The 18138-nt window shown below is 41.3% G+C and overlaps 3 protein-coding genes and 1 non-coding gene across 5 annotated transcripts in view; 3 read left to right on the top strand and 1 right to left on the bottom strand.

Annotated features, from left to right (window-relative positions):
- Window positions 1–3200, top strand: part of kcnh6a (potassium voltage-gated channel, subfamily H (eag-related), member 6a) — a 29980-nt gene extending 26780 nt beyond the window's left edge. The window contains exons 15-16 of the mRNA XM_030407748.1: window positions 175–373; window positions 521–3200. Of these exons, the coding sequence (XP_030263608.1) occupies window positions 175–373; window positions 521–802 (481 nt within the window). The 3' untranslated portion in view covers window positions 803–3200. The remainder of the gene's footprint in view (window positions 1–174; window positions 374–520) is intronic.
- A 919-nt stretch (window positions 3201–4119) lies between these two features.
- Window positions 4120–4191, top strand: trnac-gca (transfer RNA cysteine (anticodon GCA)). Its single transcript has one exon. It is a non-coding gene; the product is annotated as a tRNA-Cys (tRNA).
- Window positions 4192–4693: 502 nt separating this feature from the next.
- Window positions 4694–9247, bottom strand: dcaf7 (ddb1 and cul4 associated factor 7). The gene is made up of 7 exons (XM_030407750.1): window positions 8836–9247; window positions 8360–8518; window positions 7184–7295; window positions 6978–7096; window positions 6677–6886; window positions 6347–6464; window positions 4694–6131 (listed from the first exon to the last, which is right to left on the bottom strand). The coding sequence occupies exons 1-7, from the start codon at window positions 8971–8973 to the stop codon at window positions 5959–5961; spliced, it is 1029 nt and encodes a 342-aa protein (XP_030263610.1). The 5' UTR covers window positions 8974–9247; the 3' UTR covers window positions 4694–5958.
- A 1609-nt stretch (window positions 9248–10856) lies between these two features.
- ccdc47 (coiled-coil domain containing 47) lies at window positions 10857–16814 on the top strand. Of its 2 annotated transcripts, none has more exons than XM_030408829.1 (13): window positions 10857–11011; window positions 12419–12717; window positions 12838–12933; window positions 13662–13836; window positions 13963–14084; window positions 14178–14243; window positions 14359–14460; window positions 14565–14675; window positions 14826–14911; window positions 15022–15080; window positions 15190–15299; window positions 15414–15581; window positions 16146–16814. In XM_030408829.1, exons 2-13 carry the CDS (start codon window positions 12427–12429, stop codon window positions 16224–16226), a joined length of 1467 nt encoding a protein of 488 aa, XP_030264689.1. In that variant the 5' UTR covers window positions 10857–11011; window positions 12419–12426; the 3' UTR covers window positions 16227–16814. The 2 variants fall into 2 exon arrangements, with proteins under 2 accessions (XP_030264689.1, XP_030264688.1); XM_030408828.1 differs by having other exon boundaries at window positions 10870–11011; window positions 12379–12717.
- The last annotated feature ends 1324 nt before the right edge of the window (window positions 16815–18138 follow it).

Here is an 18138-nt window from a genome sequence, read left to right as displayed (position 1 = left end):
AGCAAGAGAGAAACCTAGTGGACATTTTTGAAAAAGCAGATGAGAGACTCCATAAAAAAGATTACAGCGTTACATCCAACATCATAATAACATCAAAAGCACTTTAAATTGTGCGTCGTTTCGGTCATGAAGAAACATTCCTGAAGTCATGTTGTCTCTCTTTATGCTGCCAAGGCTGGAGACCCGTATGACCGCAGACATCAATGTGATCCTGCAGCTCCTGCAGAGGCAGATGGCCCCCGTGCCTCCAGCCTACAGTGCTGTGTCGCCCAGCCCTCACCCCACCACCCTGTACAGCACAGGAGTACCCACAATTCACACGGTCCCTCCAATCCAGCCGGTCCAGATCGACAGCACTGCCTCACTCCTACAGGTGTTGCGTTCAGTCTACAGACTCATATATTACATCAGTTTTTAGATGTTGATAGGGCTAATTCCAGTAACATCAAATTGAACAGTTTGTCAGTTCTTAAATTGGCATGAAGGTAAATAAGCTAATTTCTTCTGTCTGTCTTTTCAGAGTCCAGACTCTGACTTCCAGCACAAATCCAAGGACTCGCTGTCCAGCGGGATCCATCTCACTGTGGCCTCTGATGACACCATGTCCATGTCGCCGGATGCCGACCCACCATGTCTGCCCTCTGTGGACCTCACCCCTCCTCAAATGTCAGGGGCCCAAGAGCCTCCTGGACTGCGATGCGGCAGTCAGCGCTTCCCCTCCCTCCCCGAGCACCTGGAGACCTCCACAGAGATGCAGGAGATCCAGAGGCATGTTTCTGACCCTGTCCTGCCAGGCAGCTAGAACACCAACGCCACAACGCCAGCGCCTGGTTCTTTTTTCAGACGGGACAGCCATACGTTCCCCACTCTGCTACTTTCTTTTACCTCCCTTAAAACCTTGTCCGTCCTGTTCAGATGCTGCTGTAGAGCGTGGGATGCCTTGCCTTCACGCCACTGAGGGTGCAGAGTGCCTCCTGTTACGTACATACAAGAATCTGCAGCGCCCCCACAGGCTGCTGTGCTCCTCCGTCCCCTCACACCCGAGGTCCTGTGCAATGAAGAGATTATTCCTGCCCAGCAGGGTGGGACAGCTGTGAAGTATGAGCTGCCAGTAAGCAAACAAACATATGTGTGGATCTGAAATTACATAAACTGCATCCCAGACCGAGGTTTCCTTGAAGAGAGGTGAAATGTCAAGGACCACTAATATGTTTCACATTTGAAGAATTATCTGCATTTACTTTGTATAAGAATTGCACATTTAGACGTGAGCTGTAGAGAAATATAATAATTGACTTGGAACTGAATTTATTTTCTTAATATTAAGATGTGTTTCCACCACAGGAACTTTGGAGGAACTCAGTGCTTTTCCACCGCAGGGTCCAGGGTCTAAATTAAGTCCCTTGGACGTTCCCCTCTTCCCGTTTCTTAGTTTGCACACTCTCCTCTCCTCTCTTCGTGTCTTCGTCCCTCCCACATGAGATTCTAGCAGAGACAGCTAGGAGGAGACACGAGGAGAGAGGAGGCAGCATGCATTTTGCAGAATGAGGTGCTTGGGCAGTGTCATTTAAATATTATGAGGCACAGCTGCATCATCTGGTCTTTTTTGTTTGTTATAGCTTCTGCTGCTGTTTATTTCTGTCAGATGAGCGTAACAGTGAACACGACAAGTTGTATATTTACTTTCAGTTCACAATATGGGACAATGTGACAACAATAGCGATATCAAGGTGAATTGTCGTTAAGGAATACAGTTAGAAAAGCGCCCCACAGGGTACTACATGGACAGTAAAAGTTGGATCATTTTAAATAATACCCTGTCCGGAAAATGTCCTGCTCCCACAATGGTTTGTTTTCCAGATGTGTGTCCCGCCTCCTTTTTGTAACAGGTGCTAAAAAAAAAACTTCCCTAAAGGTTAAACCTGTGCATCCTCGCTCACAGCTCCCCACGCGAGCCTCCTCTCTCCTCCAGATGCATTTCAGGAATTGAGACATCATTCAATATTGCGTGCTGAGATTGATTTCCAGGTCACACCTGGGAATAAAAACAATGATAGAACAATAAGAAACTGTATTTATTTAGCACTTTTTATCAAAGTTACAAAGTGCTTTACAAAGGAAAATAAAATCAGACATGTCAGATAAGAAGAAGAATAAAATCACTGAAGGTTAGTTAAGATGGAGCAGAGAAGAGATGAGGAGGCACACAGTAGAGAAATGAGAACATTACATTTAAGTCTCAGCTGGTGGTGTTGGACAGGAAGTTTGGGGGTGGGGCTAACGGGAACTGAACATTTCTGATTGGTCAAATACTTGCAGTAATTAACTTGGACCAACTAAGAATTCATTGTCCTTACTGTTAAAGGGTCCCGTGCAAAAATGAAATATAAAAACAGACGTGCTTTTTCATACGTGAGAGATGGAACTTGGCAAATCTTCGCAGGTCTTTAGACTGTGGTGGAAATGCAGACAACAACAGGTCAAAGGACCCTTTTAGTTCCTTGAAAAGTAGTTCCCAGGGACTGTATCGTCACAGTAAGGATGACACATCTACTAAATGTACTAAGTATGAGTGTTATAAGTTAGAGACTCACTATTGTTGTTTTGGTGTTTGATGAAAAAATATCAAAATGCATACTATAGCTGTCTGGCACACTGTGAAGGATGGGGTTCAGGATCAGAGAAACACTCCTTGAAAGTGTAATTTTCATCTCATATTTCATGTTCTGACGTTTTGACATGAATCAGCAGTACTTACAAGCGTGCGGTTTGATCACGAGAAGGTACAAACAAAACGACAGATCAAGCAGAGCTTTCTCGTACATTCAAACGTAGCTCTTACAGGTTTTGTTTTGATCACGACGGCTTTGCTTGATCTCCCCTCTTCCTCTGTCTGTACGCTTGCGCTGATGTGTTCATCTGAAAGTGCCAACAGAGGACTGAAACTGAAACGGTTAAAGGGAAAAAACTGCCAAGGGTTGTTTTACGCAGACTGGTTGACAAGTGACGTGGATGGTAGCTGTCAATCACATGCAGACACAGAGGCGTCGTCTCAAGGCGTCCTCTGTTAAAGATGATTTTAACAGTTCCAACCACAAGGTGAATGTAATGACTTTTTAAACATTTATAATTCTGTATAATGTTTCTTGAAGCACAAATTCCTGTTATTTATCTTTTTTTTTTTTTTTAGATTAAAGACACACTGCAGAGTTACACCAGGACTCCTGAATGTTTTTATTCTCCTGATCACTCAACAAAGCTCTTGGCACACTGGCTGCACCGCCAAATGTAATGTCACACAGAGGGCAGAAGAAACAGTCAGCACTGTGTGACGGTCATTTAACTGATTGATTTTCATGGATGGATGCGTATTTAATGATAGATATTCAGAGTTGAACCAGTATAACATGTTAAGTAGCTCCACATGACGTGTTCAGGTCGGTGTGCCAAGTAACTTTTACTCAACGGTCGCACCATAAAATGCTACCTCATGCTTTAACTTTCAGAAACAGTCTGTTGACCAAGATCATCCTTGTATTACAGCACCACATGGGGATGAAATGAAGGGGACAAACACAAATGCACGTCTTGTCAAACCTCTGTTATAAAACAATACATAACAACTTGATCAAGCCTAATCCTACATCAAATCAAATATATTTAGTCTGCTAGATCCACACTTCCATCACTCACTCATAGATACCAGACACATAAACACGTCTGATTTCTTCATCGAGATCCATGTTTCATTTCCTGAGACTGGAAATGTTAAAGAAAGTGAGGAAAGATTCCTGGATTCATACCTTATGCTGGATCCTCAACAAAAGTTCATCTGGGCCGACTCCCCTCCTCCATCCAAGTTTCGTAGAAATCGTTGTAGTTGTTTTTGTGTAATCCTGCTGACAAACAAACAAACAGATAATTATTAAAACACTGTGTGCTCAAGTGTTGGCTGGAGATATAAGTATTTAACTTGCCACCTTGTCTATAAAGGACATACATTTACACCACCGAAGTACATCCTCTGCAAGCACAGCAGGAGAGTACTATAAATATATGTTGATGGTAAACACTGACCATAGAAATTCATCAAAAGTAACACCTTTGAGACATAAACCAGGGGGTATAGCTCAGTGGTAGAGCATTTGACTGCAGATCAAGAAGTCCCCAGTTCAAATCTGGGTGCCCCCTCAAAACAAGATACAAAATTATATATTGAACCAAAAGATGCAATAATACTGAAAATTCCTAGAATCCTGAGGATTTACGGAGAACAGCCATCAAAAAAATGCTGAAATAAAGACTGTAGTAGATTACTAAATGCTCTTCAAAAAATGTTAGATTTCCACAGTACGTACATTAATGAAGCATTTTACATTTTCATACAACCACATTTATTTAATTCAATATGTCTGTTAACTAGACAACTAGACAACACTACTTTGTAATGCCTTCGAATGGAAGATTTGCTGCAGGATGTTGCTCGAAAACTGTGACTTTCATTCGCAGTGACTATAAAAAAACCTGTGCTACATAAAATATACATGTCAGAAACTTTGTCTCCGGCTGCTGAACATGAGTTGGCACCACTCGGAGTGTGGAAATAATACATAAATCGATCATTTCTTTTACCTATCCTGCTTTTTACACCGAGGTTTACACTGCAGAGGTCATTAACTTACAAACAAAAATGTAGAAATAGGAGGACTTTTATTCAGGTCAAATTTAACTCCCACCTTTTATTTTTGTGCATTTGATTATTTGTGTTTTTGTTTATTTGTTTCTGTATTTATTTATACATGGATCCATTTATTTTACTTCACATTTTATGCTCCATATGGATCAGCATCATCTGTAATGTCAGGAGACAAAGCAAAACATAGACACGCTTGTTTCCTAGGACATAAAGGAATACAATTTATTAGAGCAAATTCAATAATAAACTTTATGAAAAAGCTACAACATGAACACTTGGCTTACCGACATCTGAAGTTGATATATTTATATGTATGTACACTTTGCCTTGTAATGGCATGCTACAAGGACATGACCCTTTAATTATTGAAAAACAACAGAAAGAGAGGCAGACGCAGTCAGAAAGTTGTTTCACTCTCCTTCCATTTCACAACTCACTCTAACACAAAGAAAATGCAGCTTTCCAAGCACAATCTTCTACAAAGAAAGGAAGAAGAAGAAGAGAATAAGTAGGAAGTTAAAAAGGCTGAACGACATAACTCTCGTAGGTTTTTCTAAATGTGTCTCTGTACATGGCGTCCTCACAGCATCACCAGCCGAACTAAAACACACCATACTATGACAGACACCACTGCAGTGACAATATGAATCCCTCTCTGGTTATTTTACAATTTAAAAAAAACACAAGGGTCATATTTTGAGCCTCAATACTACGATCACCTCGAGAGAGGATACTTGAAAAACACCCATTTGAAAAACTGAACTTCCTGGGTTGCAACAGATTGTATTGTACTGATCTCTGAGTCCACAACAAGGCTACGACATAGTCCTACACATCAGAGGAGTCATCTTCAGCCACCTACAGTAGTTTGTATCAACCTTTACAAATCAAACAGATGAAACAAACAACATCACACAACAGTGACTTCTGTTTGAAGTCACACTGAGGAGTATAAAAATCAGATTTTCATAGACAACTGCTCAGAGTTCGAAGCTTCTTACAGCAGCTGTGCAGATGCTAAACACTACCTTGTGAGCAAAAATAAATAAGAGCTTAAACATGTTTAATAGAAGAATGATGGATGGAGGAAAGACATGGGAGGAAATGTAAACCAGATTATTGTGGAGCAGGTGTGTGTTACTCCAAACATGTTCAGAAAGTTCACTTGTGAGCTCATCCTTGTCTTGAAAGCCGTTGGCTGAGGACCAGAAAATTAAGTCTGAAACAAAGCTCCTTCTTTCTTCATCCAAGCGTCCGTGGCTTTAGACACGAAGGATCTCCAGGCAGTTGTTGTAGCAGATGGCGATCCAGTCCGGCTGCGTGGACGCCCACTGCACGTTGTTGATCTCCCCTTCAGCGGTGTAAGCCAAGATGGGATCCTCAATGGCCCGCGGCATCTGTTGGATGTCCCATATCAGAGCCTGGTGGTCGTCAGCTGAGGAAAGAAGACATTAAGAGGGACGTGTCAGACTGACAGAGCAGGGAAATGCATTGACATTAAGGATGGGGAACACATTTTTGTCTGTAACGAGGCTCCTGGCAACCAAAAACAGGCTGCCTCGAAATTCAGACTTGATTAGACGTGTTTCTTGTGACCTGCAGTAAACCTGTAATACTGTTGTCATCCCACGATCAAAAATGAGCTTTTACCTGCAGTGCAGATGTGACATGAGGAGTGAGGCGCCCAGGCGATTCCGTTAACGCAAGCACGGTGGTTGTTCAGCCGAGCCACAGGAGTGCAAGGCACACGTACATCCAGGATGACCACCTATCGAAGAGAAATATTAATGTTAGCGACGAAAAGAGGTGAAACACGCCAAGAGGCACCTGGTTACAATCCAGCTATTTTCATTTGCGTTTTAACATTTATGTATAAAATATTTCTCAAAGTCCTTTAAAAATTCATGAATTTAAAACCTTTTAACTTGCAGATAAAAATGGTAGTTGGAAACACAGCTACTGAATTCACAGCAAACTGACCTCCATGCCGTCCATGGCCATCGTGGCCAGGTAGTTGGGGTCCTGCTTGTTCCAGCAGAGGCGGAGCAGCGGGTGGTGCTGGGGGTCTTCATAGATGATGGTGCTGTGCTCCAGGTGTCGGAGGTCAAACATGCGGACGGATCCATCTGCTCCCACAGAGGCAAACATATCTCTTCCACCTCCCGCGCGGCTGAATGCGATGTCATACACCTGTACAGACACACAAAGACATCGATCTATATGTTCTTCTGGGCTGATTACACAACCACATACGGGTTCCCTTTACAGTGCAGACACAGACCTCTTTGTCATGAGCGATCAGCTGGGTCTTCACATGTCCAGACACCAGGTTAACTCGTCCTAACACCTGACCAGTCTCCAACCCCCAGATGGTGCAGGTGGTGTCAATGCTGGAAGTGCCTGCAGACAGAACCTCCATGTTAATCAAAGAGCGACGGAGTCCAACTTCTATCCTCCTTAGTATTTATCATGTAGTGGATTTCTTACCAAGCAGATTGGGATCAACTTCATTCCAGTCAAAGGAGGTGAGGGGAGCACAGAAGTCTGAGTTCTTGTTGTTATTCAGCAAACATTCAAGACGCGTTTCTGTGTCGCTGACCTGTGGGACAAAATGCAAAGGAATTTGATAGTGAGATGACATCTTTTAAACAAGCTCTATAGTCAAGTTTCACAGCTGCCAGCTGGTGAAGCAAGCACACTGATTTCCGACTGCACTGTGTTCATACTACAGTTTAGTGGGATTGATAATGATGCTTTCTTCAATCAGGGATTACTGAAGTTTATGAGCATTATTATCAACAAATCACACAGAAAGCCAAAACAAACAATGTTTTATTCCATCTCTCAGTACTCTCTGGCTTCCCCAACCTCCTTGAAGCAGTAAGCCCAAAGGCCGTTGATACCTAATAGATCTGTGCAGTATATCAGTCTTACATTGTGATCAATTTCATGGTGATATAACACAAGTGTTGTGTTTTACCGTTTTAAAAGGCTGCATCACAGAAAGGTGATGTAACGGGACTGTTATACACTACTCAAAATTAGTTAGGCATATTTGTCCAAGTATTTCACTTGATTGTTTGTTATGTGACATATCGGAATTTTTATTTTGTGCTCTGTGAAAATGTTTGGTCGACACAATGTGACACATTTCCACACATGCGCAAATGTGCGCCCATGTATCAGTACCCCTAACTCAAATTGAGTAGTATACTTTTGTTGCAAGAACAAAAGAGATATGCCATCAAAATATTTAGATTATTAGTATTTGTGAATAGATTTGAGGAGATATATTTTAAGCATAATATTTTGTTATTTAAAAGCTGTATTGATGAGTCTTAATAATTACTTATGTAAATGTGTGAATATACTATTTCGTGCTGTGGATTACTACACTTGGTGAGCACCTGGGTGATATATGTGGAGTTGAATATGAAGATGGTGTTGATGGCAAGGATGGAAAAAGTCTTCCATTGCCACAGCTTTACTCCCTGATTTGTTTCCATCAAACAAATGGAGCTCTGTGACACAGAGGATTCAGATATATCCAGATTTTGTTGAGTACATTCAGTCCATCATTAGTTTTGAACCTTCCATGGAAGATGACTGACATAAAAATATGAATATGTCAGCAGATTCGTCCTGTCACATGTACATCCTTACCCTCCAGATGCGCAGGTAGTCCCCGCTGGTGGCCAGCAGGTCGGGGTACACCCCCTTCGTGTCCGGGATCCACATGATCTTGGTGGTGGGGTAAGGGTGGTCAAATGTGTTCCTACAGACAAACTCTGAGCTCTCCTCCTCCAGACCCACCAGCTGGACCTGAACAGGAGCAGAAACATTACCTGTTATTACAAGACGAGCCAAAACACTGTTTCACTGTTACAGGGCAGCGAGGGTCAGAAATAGCATTAGCTATGTACGGTGTTACTACGGGATGTTACTATTTATAGACAGTTTGGCTGAATATTTCCCTAGAAACGGTTGCTACTTTGCCTTACAAGGGATTAAAAACAAAACAAACGCTGTGAGTGTGTGTCTTGGTGCTGCGCAGGATAACTAGCATTAGCACTAGCTCGCTAACGTTACCATCTTTAGCAGTGCGTTAGCTGACCAATGGCCATTTCCACACTACGCACCTTGTTGTTGTATTCCTCCACAAAGCTGCCGAGAGCCAGCCGAAAGCGTTTGTCTGGACGGACGCTCCAGTTCATCGCGTACACCGTCCATGGCGCCTCGTATTTGTAGATTTCTTTTCTTTTGCCGTGAAGCGACATCCTCCCGAACTGCAGCTGTTGTCTGAGCAGCTAACACGCTAGCGTTAGCTAACTACGAAATAAGTAGTCCTGCCAGCAAAGTACTACAAGCTACCCGTCGCGCAAGAGCAAATATCCGCAGATGTGGTGAAAAGAACCATTTAACTGAACAAATGTTGCTTGAGAGCAAGATTTCTCACCACTTCACTTAACAAAGAGTAGCATTGCTCGTTACGACCTAAAAACTGTCAAATGCAACGTAATAACAACGATTTCCTGTTAGTGTTTTCAAAATAAAAGCATTAATTGCGCCGATCTAATTTTAGAAATAAACTAATTTTAGAGAGCTATTCTTCTTGATTTTCTACCAAATCACTACGGAAAACGATTAGGGCCACATTTGAATTCTCAGAATTCTGAGAAAAAAGTCAGAATTCTGACTTTAATGTCAGAACTAAAAGATAAAATTCACATGTGGCCCTAATCATCTTCTGTACAAATCTCATTCTGTTTTGTGATTATTATTTTTTTCACGTCTTTTACTGCTTTTACGCAGTGAATATACTAATGTATATTTCGAGATTGTGGTTAATAAAATCATACTTTCTGCCATTACATTGTGTTTAGTTTAAGAAAAGTGAAACCTACTCAGACAATACAATTGTAGTTTCAACATAAATACAGTGACAATACACCTCACACGGCCAAGTATCGGCCATAACATAACTCTGCCAACCGCTTTTGAATAATCACGCAAATTCAGTGCATAACTAGTTAAGCTAGTCTGAGTTTTATTTTTGAACGTCTACACAGGAAGTATATTTATCTTATCATGTCTGACTTGATGAATTGGCTGTAGTTACCCACTGTGGCCACGAGAGGGCAGCGATACTGTATAATTGTACATAATAGTTAATTTTTTACTTTATTGTTTCAACAATGTCTGTCATCAAAATGCAGTAATAGACACAAAATGACGCTCATTAAGGCTGTTGATGTTAGCTAGCAAACCTGCCTCAACAATAAGTTAATGCTACGTTACAAAATATTAATTAACAAACTGAAAACATTAATGACATTCAAAGTTTTTACTTAGATGTTCAACCAATATAGGTCACAAACCCATTTTACCAATAAAACGTAAGTAAAACAAATACAACAAAGTAATTAAATAAGATTAAACTGACAGGCGGCTGGCAGAAAACATGCTAGCAGAAGCTGAGGAGAGCTGCTGCCGGTGACATCAGTAGAAGTGCGTTTATAATCACGCGCATTTCTGCCCTCTGGTGGCCGAAGTAAGTAACTGCAACTTCACAATCGTCAAGTTAGACATATTGGGATATATACCGTAATTATACTTCCGGTTGAATAACTAAAAATAAATGTACGAACTATCTGATGTAGTTACGTGCTACGCCCAGCGGAGGACAGTGTAACATCCACGATTATACATTTCCTGTCTTAGTGCGGCGAGTTAATCAAAACATTAACATCCTGCCTTGTCCACACTATGTAGCACAAGCTTCACAGAATACACCTTTAATTCATTTACCTCCATTAAATCTACTTTAGTTATTATACATACAGAGTACATTTAAGATGAATACATAATATTTTATATTCAAGATGTTTATTGTCGCTTTTTTTTTTTTCAAATGTTTTAGCTACCTTTTTTTATTCCTTAATTTTTCCATTCCACTACATTTTGGTTAGAGTATTCTACTCTACGTGTACATGTATTTGATAAATGTACTTAGTTACTTCTGGCTTGGGCAATCGGCGGATCACGTTACCAGAGTACTACGAACGTCAAGGCAGACATAACATTACAAATCCCAAACACTTCTGGTGATAACATTCAAAATAATGCTCTCAAATATACGCGAGGTGATGGTGACTTGACTAAGGGAGGCCGATACATCCTGCCGAGATGCTTTTACTTTGAAAGGTCGCTCCTGTGTCGTGTAGTTTTCTGCTTTAGGCGTAACATTTCAACAAGGACAGTTCAGGCTACTTTAGCTCAACCAGCGTGTCGTTTATTGTCACAGTAATTCCCCCGGTAAGTTTTTATTATCTCAGTTCAGTCGGTTTGTTTAATTAAGACGCACTTTCTGAGTTGTGTTTCCCACTAGAAACGTAGCTTTCCCTTCAGGATCAGCCTGGTCCCAAGCTAGTTAGCCACCTTTAGCATGCTAATGCCAGATTTGCTAACGTTAACTGCTAACGATAAAGTGAGTGAGTGTTGGGGGGGATGGGTCTGGGACGGTGATAGGACTACACTTGTGGTTTAATCCCGCATATTACCATCAGGTGAACACACAGTGTGAGTTTGAGTTACTGAAACGGAGAAAGTCACACACAGCCTGTTATTTTAGCCTGTTAGCAGGCGTGCCTCACAGGTTGGCTAAAGTTAGTGGTGCTAGCCACAGCTTTCTGGTAGGTTATTCACCGGGTTCAGCCACATATGGCGAAGCTCGGTAAGTTTGACTGAGCCCGAGCCCCTAGATTGGCTTACTTGATGCCACGCTGTATGATTCAATCCTGATTATACTGTAGTTTTAGCCATTTCGCATTGCTAGCCCTGGAAATTGGCTAATTTAGCAGCGTAGTATTCAAAGACATGAACCCGCATTTCACAATGCTGTCACGCCAGAAATCCTCTTTCCTCATTAGTCATTGTTTTCTAGTTAGTCTCGCTCCTTAGGGATTTATTTCACTATGAGACTGGTCACGTGAATACCCACTGTGTGTGTGTGTGTGTGTGTGTGTGTGTGTGTGTGTGTGTGTGTGTGTGTGAGGCTTGGTTACTACAATGTTGATCAGTTTAACGTGGGCTCTGTCACAGTTTACTGTTATTGTTGCCAGAGGCCCAGCCCCAACCGTCAAACACCCCAGCGTGGACTCACATGTTAAACATTGACGCTTGTCAAGGTTGAAATCATAAATTCCTTGAAGTCATTAATTGCTGCTGGTGGAAACAATCAATAGGTATCATGGACTTGTTCAATTGAATTCCTCCAAGTCATCTACACTTCAATGTTAAGGTAAACTCTCAGGCCTCATTTTAAAAACGGCTAATACATGGCCAACCTGCACATGCAAGTTGCAACCTGTTATACTGAACTGATTTAACTTCTTGTTTTTGGACGGGTGTGTAAGATTTTTCCTTCCTGTTTAGGAAGTCTATAAACTGATTACACTTACATTAAGGGCCTTTAGCAGATGCTTTACAGTAATTCATACATACATTCTTACACTGATGCCAGTGGCTGTCATGCAAGGTTTGGGGTTCAGTATCTTGCCCAAGGACACTTCAACATGCAGAGCTAGGGAACTGACCCAGACCTTCCGCTTACAAGACGCTAGCTCTACCCCTGAGCTACAACCTCCAATAACACCCTTATTCACATGTGTTCCTGTTTGTAGCATCAACACTCCATCACTCCGCCTCTCCACCTCGCTGCAGGTCCCACCATGCGAAGTGCGCGTTTCCTCCTGATACCCGTACTGCTGCTCTTCCTGGCCTTTCCTGTCGCCAGGGGACGCTACAATGATGATTTTGATGATGGCGAAGACCTCGCAGACTTTGACGACAATGACTTCGCTGAGTTTGAGGACATGAACGACGATCAAGCAGCCGAGGCAGAAACTGCCCCTCCACCGCGTGCCTCACAGTCCTCGCAGCCTGAAGAGGATGAAGATGAAGATGAAGCGACTGTGGAGCTGGAGGACGGCCAGGATGGTTTTGAGGACTCGGAGACGCAGGTACATTGCCTTGTATTACTGTGTACAGCTTTGAGTTTCCAAAATAAATAATTTGATTGCCTTTTCTTTTTATTTACACAGAATGTTGAAGTAAGCAAATTCAACTTTGTGTTTCTCTAGGATCAAGACAACTACAAATATGACCAGGAGGAATTTGAGGGGATGGGCGACATGGAGAAGCCTGGCCACATAAAGGACACCCTCATAATCCACACAGTAAGCCGGCTTATTGCTGAAATCTTCTCTCATACTGTCCTCTGCCGATCATGATATGCCTTGGCTCTCATAGTGCTCACAGATTCTTCTCCCTCAGAAGTACATTTTCCTGTAAATGCATTTAAGTTTGGGCCACACGGGTTCATTAATGTTGCCTGTGTGGTCATTGTCATGGAAATGCAATTTCACAACCGTAGAAGGCCAATGCAAAGAAAAGTTAGAGCAGTAGAAATGCAGATTGCGCCACTGTTTTGTAGCTGCAGTTTGATGTAGATAGTTGACTGAAATACAGTCTGTTTACATAAACAGATTTCATGCATTTCATTGTTACTGATTAGAACTAAATCAATTAATTGGCCGGCTGATATGTCTGCTGATGTCCACCTGTAGCATATATTGGTATCAGTCTATATGTTGACCGACTGGCAACAAAAGGTTGCGGTACAGAAATGTCAGACTCGGTTTGAGTTCATTTATGAATAGAGTTATCATCACTCATTGTCCAGTAGAGTGATCTGACAAGTGGATTTTTTTTTACTTTAAAATGTCCCAATCGTTATTATTTTTGCTCATTATTTATCGAAAGACATATATGAGGAATGTGTTTGTCATTGGCCAGTATTTCACTATCTTATTTTAACCTCCCAAATATCAATAGTGTTAATGGCCTAATAAATCCAGTACTGGTTGAGCTATAATACTGATGACAGCTTGCTGCTTCTCTGCAGGTTCCTCCACATCTGCAGAACAGCTGGGAGAGTTACTACATGGAGATCCTGATGGTGACCGGCCTGTTGGCCTACATCATGAACTACATCATCGGCAAGAACAAGAACAGTCGGCTGGCTCAGTCCTGGTTCAGCTCACATAGAGAACTTCTAGAGAGCAACTTTGCACTAGTGGGTGAGTGCATCAGATGTTTCCGGTATTCAATAGCACTGTTTTTCAATAAAAAAAATACACCATGTGCTTGGTTACACTCATTATGAAGCAGATCTTGTGTTAATCATCAACAATTTGTATTTATAGGTGATGATGGAACAAGTAAAGAAGCAGTAAGCACTGGGAAGCTGAATCAGGAAAATGAACACATCTACAACCTGTGGTGCTCCGGACGTGTGTGCTGTGAAGGAATGCTGATCCAGCTCAAGGTTTGGGAAACTTGTTGTGTGTATGGTGTTGTGTTTTTCACTGTATTGTGTTTAATAAACACTGTATGTAATGCTCTGTGTGGTCTGTTCCAGTTTCTGAAGAGGCAGGACCTGCTTAACGTTCTGGCCAGGATGATGAGGCCTGCCTGTGATCAAGTGGTGCGTATCAGTCAAATGGCAATGAGCCTGTCAAGTGGAAGACAAAACACAGATACACTGGACTTAAACGTATCTCAGTCATAATCATTGTCTTACCAACATTGTCTGTTTGTAGCAAATCAAAGTGACTCTTAATGAAGAGGACATGGACACTTTTGTGTTTGCTATTGGCACCAAGAAAGCGATGGCCAGGCTTCAGAAGGAGATGCAGGACTTGGTAAATATCAATTATGCAGTTATTTGTAGTCCTCGTTCTTGCTCTTAGAGTGTTACCCACAGATGTATATTTCTCTTTCTACTAACTAAATATTTTTTCCATAGAGTGAGTTCTGTGGTGACAAGCCTAAGTCTGGGGCCAAGTACGGGCTCCCAGACTCCCTGGCTATTCTAAGTGAAATGGGCGAGGTCACAGATGGAGTGATGGACAACAAGGTATTTATCATCAACATCATCATCATCATCATCTCATAGAGTATCACTATTTAAGGATACCAAAACAGCATTTTTGATTTGGCAGACAACATCTCCCTCTCTTTAAATGCAGTGCTCTCATGTGTCTGCATCTATTTTTGGTATTTTTAGATGGCGCATTATGTCACCAACCATGCTGACAAGATTGAGTCCATCCATTTCTCGGACCAATTTTCTGGTCCAAAAGTTATGCAAGAGTGAGTATATATTTAATCTTTTTAATCCCTCACATGTGAGTTATAAATGTGGTACTAAAACCTCTTGTGTTTTTTTTTTTTTGTTCGTTTGTTTTCTTTTCTTTTTATAGGGAGGGTCAGCCTTTAAAGCTGCCCGAGACCAAGAAGACGCTGCTGTTTACATTTAATGGTGAAAAACTTGTCTTTACTACAATTGGAACACATCTTGCCCCCCTAAATCTTATTTTACTCATGTGTTAAATGTTCACTGATTGTTTTGTGTGTGTTTGTGCATGTAGTGCCTGGCATGGGCAACACCTCTCCCAAAGACATGGACTCTCTCCTCCCTCTCATGAACATGGTGATCTACAGCATCGATAAAGTCAAGAAACTCCGTCTCAACAGAGAGGTGAGGGGGATTCTCTGGTGTCACAGCTAAATGATCACTCACTCACCATTTCGGTCTTTGAAATGAGGGCTTAAAGTGCAGCCATAAGTCCATTTTCTCCTCACTGTATTTTAGGGCAAACAGAAAGCTGACAGAAACCGTGCCCGTGTGGAGGAGAACTTCCTCAAGCAGACTCACGCTCAGCGTCAGGAGGCAGCCCAGACACGCCGTGAGGAGAAGAAGAGAGCCGAGAAAGAGAGGATCATGAATGAGGAGGACCCTGAGAGACAACGTCGCCTGGAGGTCTGAAATCTGAAGTGCCTCTCATGAAGCCCTTTAAATGATATTTAAATGAATAGTTTAGAAAATCTGCTCACTCGCTTTCTAACCGAGAGTTATCAGAGAGGAGTTATACCTCCAGAGCTGCAAAAATGAATCAGTTGGTTGCTACTATTCAATGTCTTTACTTCTCCATGACAGTAAACTGAATATCTATGGGTTGTGGACAAAATAAAACATTGGAGGACGACATCTTTGGCATTGGGAAACACTGACAGACATTTTTCAACATTTTCTAGACCAAACAACCAAGTGTTTAAGCGAGAAAGTAATTAACAGATTGTTAGTCAATAAATGTAATGGTTAGTTGCAGCCCTATGTAACACAGACCTCAGGGCGAAAAGGTAGCAAAAATCAGCAGTCATCTTATAGCATAACGACTACAAAAACAGCTCGACTAACTCTCAGGAAGCTCACTGGCACATCTTCCATTATATTGATCTATTCTTTCAACAGAATAGCTCACAAGTAAAAATGGAGTGTTCATATTCCCTGTTTAATGTGTATATCTGTTATCATCTTTTTCAGGAAGCTGCCCAGCGACGTGAGCAGAAGAAGATCGAGAAGAAGCAGATGAAGATGAAGCAGATCAAAGTGAAAGCCATGTGAATGACCAACCACAGGGATCCTGATACAAGCACACATGAAAGCAGTGCTCAGCTCAGACAGTTCTCTCCAGCTTCTCCCACCACAGTCCGCAGCTCTGGCTCACAGTCGCTCCAGCTCTAAACAGACGTCCCGTGCCTCCGGGTGTGTCAAGCTTAGCTGTCTCTGTCACCACCTGCTCCATTTGGCGTGGCTAAACCTTAAAGACTGAGAGTGAACTGTCCGTGTCAAGTGAGAGGGACTTTTTCATCGTCAAATCTGTCACCACAATTAATGCAAGGATGTTTTTGTTTCTTTCTCTGTCAAACCATCTTTACAAAATGATCAAAGCTCTGTTTGAAATCTGTGCAGGTCAGTGAGCTTTTTTTAAAACTTCATCTGCTGGGAAGGAATACACTATCTGGTGGTATTGAGCCAGATTTTTAAATGAATGAAATCATTGCTGCGATTTCATTGCAAATGTTTTCACATTAATATAATATGATCAAGGAAATTTTTAATTTATATCTGCTATGAAATTTATTTCTTGCAGGCTGTTTCTAATGAATATCTGAGCAAACATAATAAAATGCACTGGAGTCTGTTGGAAAACCGTTTCAGTTGTTGTTTTGTTTTAATAATAAATCTCAAGTAAGTGGTTTAATTTACAAGGCAGTTGATGTGACTAATGATAAAAGCCCCATAGTTGTGTATGACATAAACCCTGATTCATAGACCTCTTGGTAGAGGCAGTTAAAGGAGTGGGGGTCTGTAACAGGGACCAGAATGGGTGAAGCCTAATGCTATATTTAACTTTTAGGTAGCGTCAGCAGTCCCTGAACAAGATTTGGTTACATCAGTGTGGTTGACGAGCTAAAATTGATGCAATGACTGTCTATCTCAATGTAAGTATGGATATACCTACAATATCTCTTGGGTAATCCTCTGACTTCTATTGTCAACGCTATCTGAAAATTAAATGACAGCTTCTCAACAATAATGCAGGTATACTGAGTGGGATAATGTTTAAATCCCTCAGAATGATAGCATCCTAACCTTTGTAGTATGAAGGCCCACCATGGCAGATGACTCACTTGGGTGTACTTCCATAAAGCCGGATTTTGCAGACATAGTTTGACCAGTATGAAACTGGATTCATCTTTATTTTGTATGCTTGATTTATTGCATCATCTTACCCATGTTGTCCATATGTGGTGTATGTACTTCATTCAGTTTCCCTATGGGGTTCACTCTGGTTGCTTTTTGATTTAAGTAAATAATATAACAAGGGCACAGAGGAAAAATGTTGAGTTTCTACAACACATTAGTCAATTTAATTGGAAAATCCAGTTTTGATATTTTTGTTATTTTCTAAAAGGTCCATTCTGTACCACTCAAATGTGCATATTTAAGTACAAAAGGAAATTATTTTGCAAGCACTACATAGTCACTGTTTATTAATGAATGGTGCACAGTGTTGGCCATTTGACTCATGGCAAACATTGAAACACTGCCTCTAGACATGTTTATTTTGGGTCAGCTCAGACTTTAAGAGACATATTTATGAAGCGGAGGAATGAAGGGACATTCACTCAATTACTGAACTTGAGTTCAGTTTTGAGGATGAACTTTACCTAAGTATTTGCTGCTGGAGTCACACATTATTTAAGTACTTCAGCTCTAATATGCCAAAACCTATGATCAGTTTATAAAATAGGATAACTTGTTATGGTTCACCTCGACATTGAAATGCTGCTTACATACAAGATACAAGGTAAATGTATTTGTAAGTCCCTCAGTCTTCTTAGATCTGCTACATTTAGTGTATATATTTGTACATAAGTTATAGTAACCCTATAATAAAATATAAAAACTAAGTAAATAAACATATAAACACATTCAGGGGCCATTTTGCTACCCGATGAATACTTTTACT

The sequence above is a fragment of the Sparus aurata genome, chromosome 23 (genome assembly GCF_900880675.1).
Source record: "Sparus aurata chromosome 23, fSpaAur1.1, whole genome shotgun sequence".
In the NCBI taxonomy this organism is placed as follows: Eukaryota; Metazoa; Chordata; class Actinopteri; order Spariformes; family Sparidae; genus Sparus; species Sparus aurata.
Note: the sequence above shows the minus strand (reverse complement) of the source record. Positions and strands in the feature narration are given on the sequence as shown.

What these genes read in the sequence shown, in the direction of transcription:
- dcaf7 (XM_030407750.1), bottom strand. Translation starts at nt 8,973, where the DNA reads ATGTCGCTTCACGGCAAAAGAAAAGAAATCTACAAATACGAGGCGCCA. An exon ending in ACTACCTGCGCATCTGGAGG is followed by an intron (nt 7,296 to 8,359) that starts GTAAGGATGTAC and finishes TTTGTCCCACAG; the next exon opens with GTCAGCGACACAGAAACGCG. An exon ending in TGATCGCTCATGACAAAGAG is followed by an intron (nt 6,887 to 6,977) that starts GTCTGTGTCTGC and finishes GTGTCTGTACAG; the next exon opens with GTGTATGACATCGCATTCAG.
- ccdc47 (XM_030408829.1), top strand. Translation starts at nt 12,427, where the DNA reads ATGCGAAGTGCGCGTTTCCTCCTGATACCCGTACTGCTGCTCTTCCTG. An exon ending in ACACCCTCATAATCCACACA is followed by an intron (nt 12,934 to 13,661) that starts GTAAGCCGGCTT and finishes GCTTCTCTGCAG; the next exon opens with GTTCCTCCACATCTGCAGAA. An exon ending in GCTGCTGTTTACATTTAATG is followed by an intron (nt 15,081 to 15,189) that starts GTGAAAAACTTG and finishes TTGTGCATGTAG; the next exon opens with TGCCTGGCATGGGCAACACC.